This window comes from Corella eumyota, chromosome 1 (assembly GCF_963082875.1).
Source record: "Corella eumyota chromosome 1, kaCorEumy4.1, whole genome shotgun sequence".
Taxonomy (NCBI): Eukaryota; Metazoa; Chordata; class Ascidiacea; order Phlebobranchia; family Corellidae; genus Corella; species Corella eumyota.
In genome coordinates this window covers 6684827-6700442 of record NC_137490.1, presented here as the reverse complement: position 1 = coordinate 6700442, position 15616 = coordinate 6684827, and the positions used below count along the sequence as shown (strand labels likewise).

Here is a 15616-nt window from a genome sequence, read left to right as displayed (position 1 = left end):
TTGACATTTCCGCACTGTTTTTCGCTAGAGAGAGTTTAATTGCGGTATAAATAATATCGCTTAGCCTATCAAGTTGATCAATGGCGGAATTTTCACAGGCCTGAAACGTTAAATGTGTTTTAAATTGTTTGCTACTGTATTAGGGAGGGTGTGGCTAAGGCATTCAGCTAGGAGAGAAGAAAAAAATATAGTAAATAAACAATTGTATACTAACAACTACCTAATTAACTTCAATCATTTTGTATCTTTTTAAGGTTGTAAAATTTTAAATGTGTGTGGTTAGAAAACTATGTCAAAACAGTCGGACATGCCTGCTTTGGATTTAAGTTTTCTTTCGGAAAGTGAAATTGCTCATATTAGAGAGGTGTTAAATCAAAGCAAAGAAACAGAAGTTTCTGGACCTGATAAAAAGTAAGTTATTATAAAACCAAAAACCAAAGGCAAAAATGTGTAAAATTAAACTAGCTATGAACAAGTAATTCATTCATAATTAAATGAATAAGCATCTTATGATTAAATATTAGGTTTATTTTAAATGCATGTCAAAGTGTCTTGTTGATTTATATTATTTGAATGTCAGAATGTATCTGTGGAATACCACGCAATGTAATTCGTTTATACAGAAATGGAATAACACATACAAAAAATCGCTTAAGCAGGGTTACATAAGAACGTTATTGCATTACGTAAATACCTTACCTCACTAATATAGCATAATTACATCTGTTGTAAAAAAAATAAACCCATGTTATTTTATGTCATTTTTGTTGTTGCTATGGCTTGATTTTTTTACTTATTTTGTCTTGTTATAATATATACATGTTGCCTTAAGAAATCAGCAATTATTTTAACAAAACGTTCTATTTAACAGCTGTTTCTTTTTCAACACTTTACTATGTTTTAGGCGCAAAATCTTTTCTTACTTTTTCCCGGGAATTTAAATTTCGCAATTTTAGCTTTGATTTTAGCCTTAGCCACAAAAAGTAAAGTGTTTGGATTTGTCGTGGTCAGGATTTGTAACCTAAACATTGTGTTATATTGGTTGTGCTGTTAAATTATGTATATTGTTATATGATAAGGTTACTTGTCTTTATTTCAAGAGTACAACTGCATACTAGTTTTTTATGCCAGTTTAGTATAAATGTTTAGTTAAAAAGACTTGTGTAAGAAGCATATCTGTCAAATTCTGTAAAGTTAGACAAATAAAAAATAAGTATTGTCTGGAATTTTTTTTAATGCAAAGAGTTCTTCTAAATTTTTAGTGAAAAGGAAGCTACATGATTCTTTCTAAGTAAAACATGTGTTGTTCTTTAAAAGTATGACCTAGTATAACTACGGACTTGCATATTGTAATTACAAACTTTGTGGGCCATTTTTGGGCATATAATAACTTCATGGGTTAAATTGCATTAATTATAATATTTTTGCACTATCATGTATTTAAATATATTTTTGCACTATCATGTATTTAAACAGTTACGATTGCAAAAAAGCAAATTAATTTACATTACACACGTAGGTTTATTTCATCTGATGACGTCATTGGGGCTCAGCGAAAAAGCGACCATGAATCTTTTATTTCGTCGAGAGACATTGTCGACACTGCCTTATCTGATTTACGTCAACCAGGTATGATACGTTCAGTGATTTGCGTCAAAGTTAACGAATTTTTATTTTGTAAATGTAAATGTTTAATAAAAGTTTATATCACCGATTTTTCGTTAACCTTTTGTATTATTTTTTACGTGTCCGTGTGCAAGAAATAATTTTACGGCCCAAGCAGGGTAACATTAATTACCCCAACCTAATCTTAAAGTTGCCTTTGGCAGATAAAAATAATGTTGATTTTTTTTCTGTATGTATTTTTATCCTCAATGTGGAAAAGTTAAATGCGCGACTTAAACAAATAATACTATCAGTTACTTCGACCCAGTCTCGAGCTGCCTGTGGCAGTTTGGGGTATGATAAATTATAATTGCACGATAATTATACTGCTGATAAAGTGCTGGCTCAGCAGGAGTTTATACCGTTTATAGCGCCTTACTCAAGAGCGCTTCAGCATGAAATTAGTAGGGATTGAATCCAAGACCTTGTGTGGTGTAGCAAGTGTTCTTACCACTACAACACGCTGCCGGTTATAATACCCAATAGTTAATTTTTCGATTGGTTTTTGGCGAAGCACGAGATTGTATCGCTTTTAGTCCAACTGACAAGGACACTGCAACAAGGAAGCAGTTTGAGATTAAAATATACCTTCTGTATTGATGCTTAGTACCAATCAGATTGCATTGCTTTTATGTAAATTGTTTATTTTAACACATTCTATATTGTTTAAGACATAATAATAGAAGAAGTCACTATCAACGACGTGGCTAATATAGACGAAGACGATACCGATAAAGCAAGCACGCCTGAAGAAAGTACTGATGTACCGGTAGGTAGTAGACTGCACATATAAACAAAGTTAAAATGCCATAGTCTAAACTTAAAATAAGATGATTTATCAGTTTCTTTGTATTGAACAGGTTATTAATATTGTGGAAGTAAATCCAAACGAATCAGGTAAGCTATCATTTTTTCCAGCAAAATATTAACTGTAAACTAAGCCATTAAAACGTTGTTTTTACTTTATTTTTATATTGAACACAATCTTTTATTGTTACAGAAGATCCAGTCGCCAACGATGAAACGGTAAGTCAACAATTTTGTTTCCAATAAAGCAAAAATAAAAAAAAACTTTTTCATATGTTTTTAACTGCATTGATGTTGTTAAATACATCATGTTTTTGTTCAGTTGGAAAATGAGAGTGTTGAAAATTCTCCCGAAGAAGAAAAAGAAGGTGAAAATGAAGAAGAGAAAGTAGAAGGTAATATTGCTCTTTTATAAGGTGTTGTGTTGCAGATCACTTGTACGGTTTTCAGAAAAACTCTTATATCTAACTATCCCAGCAAATTCTCTCTTGTACTTTACGGCCCTTGCTAATTTTCTCTTGTACTTTACGGTTCTTGCTAATTCTTTCTTGTACATTACGGTCCTAAGTTTTTTCAAGAACCGTAAAGTACAAGTGACCCGGTGTTTTAATTTTTTATATTTTGTATACATAAGTTAAAATCTGAATGTAAAGCACTACTAACATATTTTAAAGCATTTTTTTTGTTTAAATAGTTGCATTTTGCTATATTTTTTTACCTATTTTTACATTTTTTCGCATTTATGTAAAAACGTTAAAAATGAATATATATAAATAAAATAATTGTCTTTAAGGGGAAGGTGACCACGAACACACCGACTTACTGGACGTCGTTGCTGCTAAGAAATCAAAAAAGGCTTGGTGGAAAAAACTCACTCCAAAGAGGAAGCAGGGAAAACAAAAGGTGTATTTATTTTTTTTAAGTTGTTTATATTCTCTAGTTTTATAACCAAAACTACAAGTTTTGTATTAGGTTTATAATTAATTTCCAAAATTTAAAAAATTTTAAAACTTTAACTTTTAATTTAAAGGATTTTGATTCTAAAAGTTTGGACCCTATTGACGAAACACTAGTTGTATATAAAGATGATAAGGCTGCAGAAGATAATACAGGTTTTTATATTTTACCATAAGTTATAATCTTAAAGTTCTTTGACTTTCATCTATATATAAATTTTAAAATCTTTCTGCAAAAAAATGTTTTTGTTTAGATGTTGACGCTCTTGCCGCCGCTGATGCGAAATCACAACCTAGAGTTAAATTAACAATGAAAGCTTGGGTAAAAACTAAAACGTGGCCCAAAACTAAATCTTCAACAACTGAGGTAAAACACTTTTGTTTTTCAGTTTTCTAAAACTTATTTAAGTCCAGCTAAGCCCATGTAGTCTATTTGAAGACTATTTGGCATGACACTATATTGTATTTTACTAAGTTGCAAACTTATTTTGGTCTGAAAGGCTACGGATGTTATGGCTGAAAACGATATTCCCAACGATAACAAAAACAGTGACAAAGAGATTATCGCCATTCAGCCAACGGTTGTAAACGGTGCAGTTACCGATGCAGCTACACCAGCCGACAACGAAGACAACACGGAATTGAAGCCTGATGGTCAGTCACAAATCGAAGAACAAAAAGACATTCAAACTGAACCAGTTTGTATAGACAATGATCAAGTACAAGATGAGCAAGTTGAACAAGTGGAATTTATTCATGGAGGTTCTGCAAATCAGGAAGTAGATTTAAATAGCCCAAACGAGGAGATAGCGGAAGAAACGCAGCAGACTCCGGTAGTCACTCCTGTTATTGTTAAACTTAAAACAGAGGACGAAATATTGATGGAGATGGAGGAGCGAGATTCGCTTGCTCCTCTTCCGGGCACTCAGTCGGATAACGGTAGTTTGAATATTTTTATTTACTTTTTATTTAAAAAGTTTTAAAATTTTTTAGATGATGTTGCAAATAGTATTTAAACAAGTAAATGACGTCATAATTAATTTTGTCAATTCAGATGTAACAGACGACGAAGAAATTGAGGATACAGCTTCCGTTATTTCAAGATCCACCACTATGTCTGAAGATGTAAGTTAAACAATTTTTCATAAAGAAAAAGATTAAAGTTTTTATCGCTTATATAAAATTTTATCAATTTATCTATAGTAAAGGGGTCAATATCATTTATCCAAAAACCATTTTACTGAAAGAACAATGAACATTAATACATATTCTGTAAAACATACTATAAGAAATTTTTTATAACTTTTTTAATATCACACCTTTTTGGAAAATACTCTTTACCTACTGAGAAGTTTTTGAACTAAATTTTAGCAAAATGTTTTTGTTTTTTTTGTTGGAGTGTCACTTGGGTAATAGTCAAGTAGTCTGTCAAAATACTTAAAGAGTTTCGGATTTGCATTTTAGCCTGTCGTTTACAAGTTGGTATAAGCTCCTTCTAATGCACTTTAATGCAGTAAATATTAAAAAAAAAACATAAAGTTATAAAGTTATGGAAAAAACATATACTGCTTATTTCGTATGATGCAAGTTGTTTCAACTATATTGCCATTAGTTTTTGGCAAAATGCTTGTGCTATATCTACTATAGGCGGATATAAAACCCGTTTTTTTATTGATGCATTCAGGGCGTAGTAGGCATTATCACTATAGCTGTGATTTATTACGAACCTTCCGCTAAAAAGAACACTAAATGCCCTCCAAAGGGAACGTGAGTATTTTTCAACTTTACTACCGTAATGTTATTATTATGTTGTTGCATTTTTTTGCAAATATTTATAAATATCTTACAGTCTATTTTATTTTAAATGAGTATCATTTTTGATAACAATTTTAATGTTTAACAACCCATGCCAGAAAATTAAACAAGCAGGATAAATTCGACGTTTTGAGTCGGCGAAATTACGTCGATTTAACCAAGGCTCGACTCCCAGTTCTTCGTGGATCTTTTAGTGGAGCCCTTCCTAAAGACGATGGGGAATTGCATGTTTTAGTACGCGAAGCGGTCGATCTTAAATTACCAAGTGCTGTACTAAGGTAAAAAAAATGTATACTGAATTATCGTACAAGGCAATAGATAGTTAAATTCGTTATCCTATTAAATGTATTTATTTACCTTTAAAGATTTTAAATTGTTTGTTTACTGTATAGAAACAAGTCAAAAACGTACGTCAAATGTTATCTTCTACCTGATAAAAATCATGCTTCGAAAATGCACTCAATGACCTGCAGGGAAACCAACAGCCCACAGTTTGTTACGAAAAATATTAAAGCACTGATATCCCCACAGCAACAAAATTATATTTTACAATTTTTTTTATAGGTTTGGGCACATTTTTGTGTTCCGTGGTTTTAATGAGGAAGAATTCCAAAAAAGATGTGTTGAAATTTCAATTTGCGGCCAAACCAAACGAAGAGGCAGAAGTATTCGAATTGGGGGAGTTCGGTTGTTGGCAAACGGTAGGGTTTTATTTTCGTACATTTTAACTTATTTTGCTCTTATATATTTAAATTCGTTGTATAATATATGCAGATCAAGTGCTAGAGTACAACTTAAGTGATAATTCCAAGGGCATTGATGTTTGGAATAAAGTTTTTAAACAACCCGGTCAAGAAGTCGAAGCAACTTTGCCATTGGTTTCAAGCTTGTAAACTATTTATTTAAATAAACTTTTATTAAGAATGTATATATAAGAACTTTAAATTGGACTTTCTATATTTATTTAATTTTACTAATATTTTTAAGTAGCCCAGCACATAGTGATTATTTTATGTTTAAATTTAAGACATATAAAGTTAAAATATTTATTATTCATTGGGCTTACCTTTAATAAAACTTAACAGTTGTTAAGTTATGTAAATATCCTTTTTTTAATGGGAAAATATATTTTTTTATATTTGCATTTATTAACTTTATCCGCATTTTTTCATTGGTTATATTTATTAAAATAGTATTACGCGATTTAAAATATTTAATCGTTTGGCTAACAGTACTTTGTATTCACAATATAAGAAATATTACAAATAATTACATTCAAAAGAAAAGCCAACACAAATATACAGCAATAAATAAAGAGATTGCATTAATAAAGGATATAATACAAAATAAAACCTAAAATGATTTTTAAAAGTTTGTTTAAGGCAATTGGTATCGCATTAAACGAAAAAAAACTTTAATGTATAAAACACAATTAGTTGAATTACAAAAACCGATCCATTAACGAGTGAATATTAGAATCGAAGAATTAATATCTCGCAGAGATTTTCCTGTAGCGGAGGGATTTGTCGCATTTCCGCGATCTCCGCGCGCTCCAGACCACCCTAAAATCCAAGAATGTGTTGGTTAGTATAAAATCTTAAAAAAAGCATGTGATGTATAAATACTATAGTGAAACAAATAGGTTTTGACCGTCTCATGCTTTGGTCTATCGTTTAGGTACTCTACTTTAGCTATCCACTGCCAGATAAGATTTGCAAACTATGGTATTTATGGTAAAAGACTAAAGATAGTTGTTGCAAATTGCTTTTACAAAACGATATATCACTTTACACAATACTTTAATAAACTCCTCGAAACGATCAAATAGTGCACTGAAAATAAACCTGTATGTTATCACACCCAAGTAAAATTGTTTAACTAAAGAAAAGCTACAAAAGTGCGTAAAGCACAATAAATGGTATTTCTTTACCCGACCCTGTTTAACTTCTTATTATTATTACCCGACCCTGTTTAACTTCTTATTATTAGTGGGCCCGACCCTGTTTAACTTCTTATTATTATTTTAATGGCTTTACCCTTGGGAGTTTATTACAAGGAGTTTTACTTTCTTAATATTTTTTTATTATCCCACCTGTAAAATCTCCACATTGTGACAATTCCCTCTCCGCTGTGTTTATTCCCCCAATACAAATCTCCTCCGGTTTTGTGGCCGAAGTTCTGTTATATAAGTTATATTAACAGGGAAGCCAAAGTTTGTCATTTTTTGTAAACTTTTATTATGTTTGGTCATTACTTGTTAAATTTTTGTCTTCAATTTTTCAATTTATTTTTACATGTTAAAAATGTCTATAAAAAAACTTGTTTTTATTTACTTAATTCCCGGGCATAAGGCAATAGGAAATCCTAGAGTGTTGTAAGCTCGAAACTGTATATAGCCTGGCGTAACTGTATTTGCGTGGTTTGTTGGAATTCCTTGCATTAAACCATTTGCCGAACCCTTTGCGAACGTTACTGGAACTTCGATTTGTTTGTTGGGAAACGTAAATTGGAAGTTTTCTAACAAAAGAAGTAAATTTTATTTTGGTCATTTTCATAAATTGACAATTAAGTAAATATACAATTGCCTGTACCTGCTATTTTCATATATCCTATAAGAACGTTTTCAATATTGGATTGGTTTACAAATTGTCCCTTCGGCCTGTAATGTTAACAACAAATGTATCAAGGCTTTAAAAGGCAATATTAGCCGCTTTTTATGTGGTTTAATTTATTAAACGTGAGTATGTAACCTTGACAACAGCGTGTATCCCATTAGAATGTTTTCGGGAGATCCGGTAACTCGCACAGTGTTAGTTGCTTCGCGTGTCGAGTTTGAAAGCGTCACAATCTCCAAACTTGTAGGTCGAATAGATCTCCAAGCCTGCAAAATTAAAATCAAATCATTGTTTATAATTATATTACTGTGTAAAAATGAATGCATAAAAGCATTTATCTTACTAAACACGTTTTTACTTACTATCAACGGCAGCGTTTCTAAATGTTTGCATTTATAAAAAAAATTATTTAATATTTAAACCCAAATTATCTTGTATTCTTTATAATGCAAGCGTGCTTACTTTGTTTGCAATGTAAAAGTAAACTTCGCATACGCTAGGATCAAGATTGGCTGAGTAAACTTGAAAAACTGTGTAAGAGACGAACACGCTGTTGTAAGTCATGGTAGTAACTGGTATGTGGCTAACTGCTCCCCTACCGTCGGCACCAAAATTTGAAACAACCTAAATTTAATATTAATAATTATCAAAGATAGTATGCTAAAAGGTTTAATAATAAATTTTAAGTAAACGTTCTGTAGAATAATGGTACCGGTAACGGCACCGGGTTACAGACAAAAAGGTTTTGGGTTCAAAGTGCACCAATGTCATACTGTTCTTTCTTAAGTCAAGTGTACACAGTTAGTAAAAAACAAGATTTAGTATCATATGTAAACTTACTCTAAAGTCGAAAGTTTGCACATCCGAGTTTGTGTTACCAAGCCAAGCTAAGGCAACAAACGGGTAAACTGCTCCAGTAATTACTTCAATCCCGTCGCCTTGCAAACTAAGTTAAACATCGATTAAAAAATAAATAACCATGATATAAATGCTACTGTTACGAATAAAAAAAATAAATAAAATTTGGTTTTTTAAATTGAATTAAAAGATGACATTATTCAAGGTTTAATAAAATGCCATCTAATCCCAAAATTTATTACATGTTTATGTAAACTTACAAGTAGGGGGCATCGTAGATCAACGTTGTGAAATTGCTTTTTTGTGTTTTGAATGCAACCTAAAATTGTGAATATTTTATTATGAAACATTTTATATCAGCTTGTAGTTTGATTATCACGTTTCCATCGTCATTAAACTTTGCTATCCCTTAAAATAACGATTTAACCTTTTTTGGCCTATATACTTTTTTCAAGTAATCTCTTTTGTAAGATTGCCACATGTATAATACTTAAATAATTTTACATGACATTCAACTTGGTAACCCTTTGCAGAAGTTTTTTTAAAAAACTAGCTAAAATAACACCAAAGTTACAAGGACTTTTTAACTTACAACGTTGCCTCCATCGTACATGTCGCTACCTCCATCGTTGATTCGCGTTGGTGACCTTATGACATCATAACGGTATAGATAGAAGTTTGGCACTGCTCCAGTAAGGTTAAACGCCGTGGAGTTGATTTGCTCTATGAAAGGCGTCAGCCCTCCAACTAAACACAGAATATTTTGTAGTAAGAATTAAGTGGTTACGAATAATTTATATTCGGTAAAAGTTTATGTTTTAAATTTGTAACACATTTTGGTAATCTTTTTATGTCGTTTTAAACAGACCCAAACAATGACTTAAAGTTATATCTTTTTAAGTCTACATTTTTAAAGGTTAATAAAAATATAAGCCTAGCAATGCAAATGTTTTTGAAAACTAAATTGTTTGATTTTTTTAAATACATACTTTGCTTAAAATGCAAAAAAAAACTATTCATCAAATTATATAATACGACTTAATTGGTATGACTTGCAAAAGTTTTGACCCAATCGGATCTCTTTTCTTACAAGCATGTTTTCAAAATAACTCTGTCTTCTTTTTTTATAACAACAAAACAGAATAAATTTCGTAATGGTTTTTTAATGTATGTTGATAGAAAATAATACAATCTTATTAGTGTTGATGAATTAAATACTCTTTTTTATAATGTTTTGCCAATAATTTGGGATTGATCCAAACACATGTCGCTTAGCATTGTGCGTGTATTCTCAAGCACAAAATGGCGGCCTGTGATTGGTTCTCTCTTCAAACACGTCCCACAGAAGTCGTGACTTTTTATTTGTGACGTCACCATAACATGAGTCCGTTAATTGATTAGTATTTTTTCTCAGAATATGGGATTTTTACTACAATTGATCTGTTGGTGTTACGTCAATGAAGTGTAATATGAAGCCAAACATTTATTTTTGTTTGTCATTTTTCAAGAGAATTTAAATACAAGAATTATTTTACCCCATAATTAATCTAATTAGCGTTTGACGGAAAACTTTGTACAAAAATAAAACTTTCCGTGGTCATTATCTTTTAAAATAAATTAACTTATGAAACTATTTTAAATTTAGATTAAAAACAAACCAAAAAGAAAACTCGCCAATTCTACAATCTTTCTAGTTTTACATTTTTATTATTTAGGTATTTACAAAAAAGTCTAATAAAATGATTTATAAATACCTGCCAGACGCAAAGGGGCGTATTTCTGAAACAGATTTTTCATGTTGTTTCCGTAGTTGTTGAGAAACTTGTTGCTAGAATAGTATTTAAAGTACGCTGATGAGCTTATGTCTGACAACATTACGTTGTTGGGAACGTGCCATATCATGACGTCAGTAGCCTGAAAATCAAAACATAGAAATCAATTAATTGTGTCATAGTTTTTTTTTGTTTATCTCTTTTCCTAATGTTTAAAACAAAACTTACATCTGTGTTAGAGTATGCCATATTTTTGTAGTCGGCTGTTGTCACGGTTTCAACTCTTCCAAAAACGTTTGTGTTCTCCCAATTTTGCGATCCTATTATTAATAAACACACAAGCATAAGTTTTAAAATTTTAATGCTCAAAAGTTATAAAACTCTCATATTTTTATCAAATTTAAAAATATTTTACAAAATTCGTGACTTTCACACGTTTCTCTTTTCTTACCAGGGTAGTTAGGACTCCCCCGCCCTTGCTCGCTTGACCATTTATCCCCGATCGTACATTTACCATCGATGTTGTTTTCGTTTATTGATGCAACCAGCGTCCAACCGCCCTGGTTGGTATCCATATCACAATAAGTCTAACAATTGAAAAGCTATATTTTTAATTCCGTTTTAATCCTACTAGTTTATGCCTGCGTTTTATTACAAGCAGCAAAGGCAAAAAAGTTAAAAAATAATTTAAAATTTAAGATGACTTTTTTGTCATAAGATTACTCACTATAAATGGTGGTCCTTGGGAGGTGGGTTGAATTGTGTAAATACCCGACGGTCCATTTATTCCTTTACATGACGAGGTAAAGTTACCTAAACAGGTTAACCACATTCTTGTTTTAAATACATAAGTAACCAGAAAAACCGACAGCGTAGTGTAGTGGTAAAAACACTTGTTACACCATCATGAGGTCGTGGGTTTAATCCCCACTGCTCTTATGCTGTAGCGCCCTTGAGTAAGGCGTTATAAACGGTATGAACTCCTGCTGTGCCAGCACTTAATCAGCAGCATAATTACCGGGCATTTATAGTCTAAAATATCCCAAACTGCTAAAGGCAACTCGAAACTGGGTCGGAGTAACAGTTGTTACTCTATGTTTAAGTCGCGCATTTGACTTTCCCACATCGGGGATAAAGATATATACTAAAAAAAGTATAAAGTGTACGAAAACTTATCTGGTTAATATAACTAACATTTATATATTATTACTATTTTTAGCGTTTTGGACTTTTTATTAAGCTTAATCTATGATAAATTACATAACCCAAAAAATTATATCAATAAGTAAAGCGAGGCTTATTTTTAAACTTACCTGTTAAAGCTCCAGGCACTAAGGAAGTATTTGTTGCTGGTGCCGCATCCTAAAAAAATATTTATTATTTAAGTTTTAGACAAGGGCTTGATTTTACATTTTTAAAATTGAAAACAAAAAAAAATGTTATTTTACCATGGCTACTATGGCAATAATCATTGCTATAAATGCCAAGATCAAAGCTAAAAAGGCGATTGCCTTCCATAAATAGTTCTCCATTTTTCCACCCGAACTAAAGCCGGAATCAAACGATAAATGCTCTGCAAAAAAAAATATTTTAATTAATCACGAGACCTCTTATCAAATTCTACATAATTTGTTTGATGTACAAGTTTTTACTTAAAATTAAAAACCAAGATCACTTGCCTGTACTACTCGACCTAAACACCATCTTCGCTTTAAAACAAACTGAAAAGTTTTCTCCGCAATTCGTCTGGCAAAAACACAGATTCAAGCAAACTGATTGATTGATGACGTGCTCATTAATATCACGAGTGTATCGGACGACAAGAAACCGGATATCAAAATAATGATAACTATTCCAATCGTGATGAACCAAACTTATTCATACGCTGATGCAATATTTTTGCTCTAAAAAAAACAGTCTAGGTTGTGTGTTTATAGTAGGTTTGTGTACAGACTGAACCCTTTTCTCGGAAGCGCGACGTCACACATTTTAAAAATGATCTTTAAAGTTTCAATTATCCATTCATAAAACGTTATTGTTGGGATTTTATTTCATCATGGCCAATTTCCGAAGTTTATTACTAATACTTTATTTGATTAAAACTCGATCAAGAGATTTTCGATACGACTATCCAAATTTACATTTTATTAATAGCTAATTATCATTTCCTTCTGCTATACGTTTTAAATATTCAATTCTCAAACTAACGACTTAATATATTTAGCTTTTTTAAACAAATATCTAAAATCGTCTAACGACGTAAAATAAATTCACTTAATTGATTTTTTTATTAAATCCCATATTTCAAAGAGTGATGTCACGTGCCAAAACAACTGATCACAAGTCGTTAAGACCGCTGTTGTTTTAGCAGCCAAAGAAGTGCGAAATTAAATCAACAAAGAATTAAAAGTAGCAAGTTTGCTACTGTCTCTAAGCAACATTTAAAGTTGAGGTGAGAACGTTTAAACTTAACGGTTTTTGAAGTACAAACTTGAGATATAATGACAGAGTGATGGTTTCAGAAATTTTTTAAATATTTTAGACGAGCTTTCATTAGGAGTGCACGATAATAGTATTTTTAGACTAATACGAATTTGGTTTTTGCAGTTTGAATTGCATTCCAAAAAAACCTAAACTCTTCAGTTTGTAATAAATACTAGTTGCAAAGATATTTATTTATTAGTTCGTCACACAAATGTATTTACAGAATTTTATACAGGGTTTTTCTTTACAGTAAATAAAATAGGAGACTTCTTTTTTCATCTCGTAAAAATTAAAATACTTGAGTTTATATCTTTTTTCGACTTAGCATTTAAGTGCTTGGTGCTGGGATTTCCATTCCAGCCTATAAAACATTTCAAAAAATATAAATAAGCACACAATTTTGACAGCAAGAACGATAAAAAAGGCCTTGAATTGACCTCAACCAATAATATTTTTGGTGACATCTAACCTAAATTTACTATTACAAAAAAAAGAATGTAAACGAAAAATATATTTATAACACAATAACAATGCGAAAACTTGTAAACAATTTTTTTTATTATAATGTTAAATTTTAGTTTTTTTCACGCCATATATAATAATATGCTATCTTTAATATTTGACTCACCAGCAAAGTCTCCACACTTAGTGATATCAATAAATCTTGATCGTTCACTTCCACCCCCAACACAAACTCTGCTTGCATCTCCTTGTAATATTCTAATTTGGAAATATAAACTATTAAGGTCAAAAAATTAAAGATAGCATGTAATATAAAAAATGCTTAAAATTAAAAAAAATAGCACGAATAAAAAAAATAATTTATTTAAAAAAAAAATTTTTAATTTTTTTAATGTTTGCTTATTGCTGTACACGTGTAATGTAATCTAACCTAACTCCAGGACATAACGCATACGCTTTTCCTTTAATGTCGAACGCCCTAAACTGAATATATCCCGGGGTCACGTGATCTCTTTCTGCTAATGGAGTTCCCTTTAATATTTGCTGATTGCTTCCGCGAGCGTAGGTAAATGGAGGAGCAATAATGTTGTAGTACCTAAAATCACCTAACAAAAATAAAACTTATTTGTTTATTTATTATTTAGTATCCACATGTTAAAGCCCAGACATGATTTCCATGGCTATAACACAAGTTTTATTCTATATTAAGGTATTCTCGGTGTGGGAAGGTCTTCACAACCTAAACATGGACTAACACGCGTTACCCGACCAGGCTCGAGTTTATTTTGGCAGTTTGATATATTATAGATTTTAATTGCCCGAATTTTCTACTTTCTTATTGGCTCTGAAGGAGTTCATACTGTTAATAGCTTCTTACTTAAGGGCGCTACAGCATGAGAGCAGTGGGAATCGAACCGACTGCCCTAAGACAAGGTCCACAAAAATGCATCATTTATACACCTAAAAAGTTACTGCTATTGCCATAGCAACTATAATTACAATCCTGCTATTAAACCATTTTTGCTATTACATAGAATTTATACGAACAAGTTGATAGATTACACGTTTATAAAATATCACGGGAAAATTGTGGGTTAAAGGAATAGTTGTAATGGCAATAGCTGCAATATGCATTTTGGAGATAACTTTGGTTTAGTGTATTGTTGCACATGCATTCCACTTACCTGCATAAATTAAAGGAGCATAGTTATAGTATAGACTTTGAAGAGTGTTGCCAAACTCTTCAAGAAACGAGTTATTTGTGTAATATTGCAAATACGAGTTCGCACTCCAGTTTTGATATTCTTGGTTGTTGGGAACGTGCCAGATCATGACATTAGAAGCCTTGTGTTAAAAAATGTTGCTTTGTATTATATGTGAATAAGATTTAAACAATTAAGTCAAATGCTATAACTAAAAAAAAGACTTTTCTTACTGGGTTAAGAAAATAAGCCGAATTTTTGTAGTCGTCATTTGTGACGTCATAGACCTCTCCAAAAGTGTTTTGGTTCATCCAGTTTTTCGATCCTGTAATTTTTAAAATAATAAAATATTTCAATAATTAGTACCAGTTCTGAATGCTTTAAAGGCCTCCACTTTTAATAGGCTATACCGATGAATGGCGTGTAATTTTTGTGGCAGTTAAATACGTAAGTGATTAAAGGAAATTGCTATGTTACAGTCTATTTTTAAATTTTTGTTTAATGTTTTTTACACGTCCTTTTGTTCTTTTATCTCCTTTTAGTAAACAAAATAATCACCGTTGTTTATTGTTATTCGACCCTGTTCACTCGACCACTTGTCACCCACTGTACATTTTCCCTCGATGTTATTTTCATGTACTGCTGCAACTAAAGTCCAACCACCGCCGTCTATCTCCATGTCACAGTACACCTAGAAGTTTAAAAAGGCAAATTTTACCTCTACAATGTAAAATATAACTACATTGCAATGTTAAATAACCTTATTTTTAAAATGTCATTTTAAAACATATATTTCACTACTGATAATTGCTTTGGTGCAATATCAAATTTAGTTATACAAAATTCTGCATTAGTATACCTGAATACTGGGATACACGTTGTCGGGAGTAATAAAATATAAGCCGGATTTTCCCTTTATATCCTTACACGACCTTTTTACCCCTTTAAATATATAATATTGTTATTAAAAGAGCGTTTAT

General features: G+C 31.4%; 3 protein-coding genes across 3 annotated transcripts; 1 reads left to right on the top strand and 2 right to left on the bottom strand.

The window, feature by feature from the left end:
• Positions 1-264: 264 nt before the first annotated feature.
• Positions 265-6381, top strand: LOC145763376 (uncharacterized). Its single transcript, XM_082574812.1, has 16 exons — positions 265-411; positions 1520-1629; positions 2337-2434; positions 2526-2562; positions 2666-2691; positions 2795-2867; positions 3266-3375; positions 3503-3584; positions 3683-3795; positions 3929-4367; positions 4483-4553; positions 5113-5195; positions 5342-5521; positions 5636-5734; positions 5808-5944; positions 6018-6381. The coding sequence occupies exons 1-16, from the start codon at positions 290-292 to the stop codon at positions 6134-6136; spliced, it is 1899 nt and encodes a 632-aa protein (XP_082430938.1). The 5' UTR covers positions 265-289; the 3' UTR covers positions 6137-6381.
• Positions 6382-6693: 312 nt separating this feature from the next.
• Positions 6694-12192, bottom strand: LOC145754746 (uncharacterized). The gene is made up of 16 exons (XM_082570860.1): positions 12168-12192; positions 11937-12061; positions 11802-11850; positions 11216-11301; positions 10940-11075; positions 10717-10808; positions 10471-10630; positions 9309-9463; positions 8977-9035; positions 8699-8804; positions 8321-8482; positions 7994-8124; positions 7835-7902; positions 7577-7760; positions 7336-7421; positions 6694-6805 (listed from the first exon to the last, which is right to left on the bottom strand). The coding sequence occupies exons 1-16, from the start codon at positions 12190-12192 to the stop codon at positions 6702-6704; spliced, it is 1728 nt and encodes a 575-aa protein (XP_082426986.1). The 3' UTR covers positions 6694-6701.
• Positions 12193-13247: 1055 nt separating this feature from the next.
• LOC145750849 (intelectin-1b-like) lies at positions 13248-15576 on the bottom strand. The gene is made up of 7 exons (XM_082566959.1): positions 15514-15576; positions 15195-15354; positions 14870-14961; positions 14619-14778; positions 13865-14039; positions 13601-13692; positions 13248-13333 (listed from the first exon to the last, which is right to left on the bottom strand). The coding sequence occupies exons 2-7, from the start codon at positions 15313-15315 to the stop codon at positions 13248-13250; spliced, it is 726 nt and encodes a 241-aa protein (XP_082423085.1). The 5' UTR covers positions 15316-15354; positions 15514-15576.
• Positions 15577-15616: the final 40 nt, after the last annotated feature.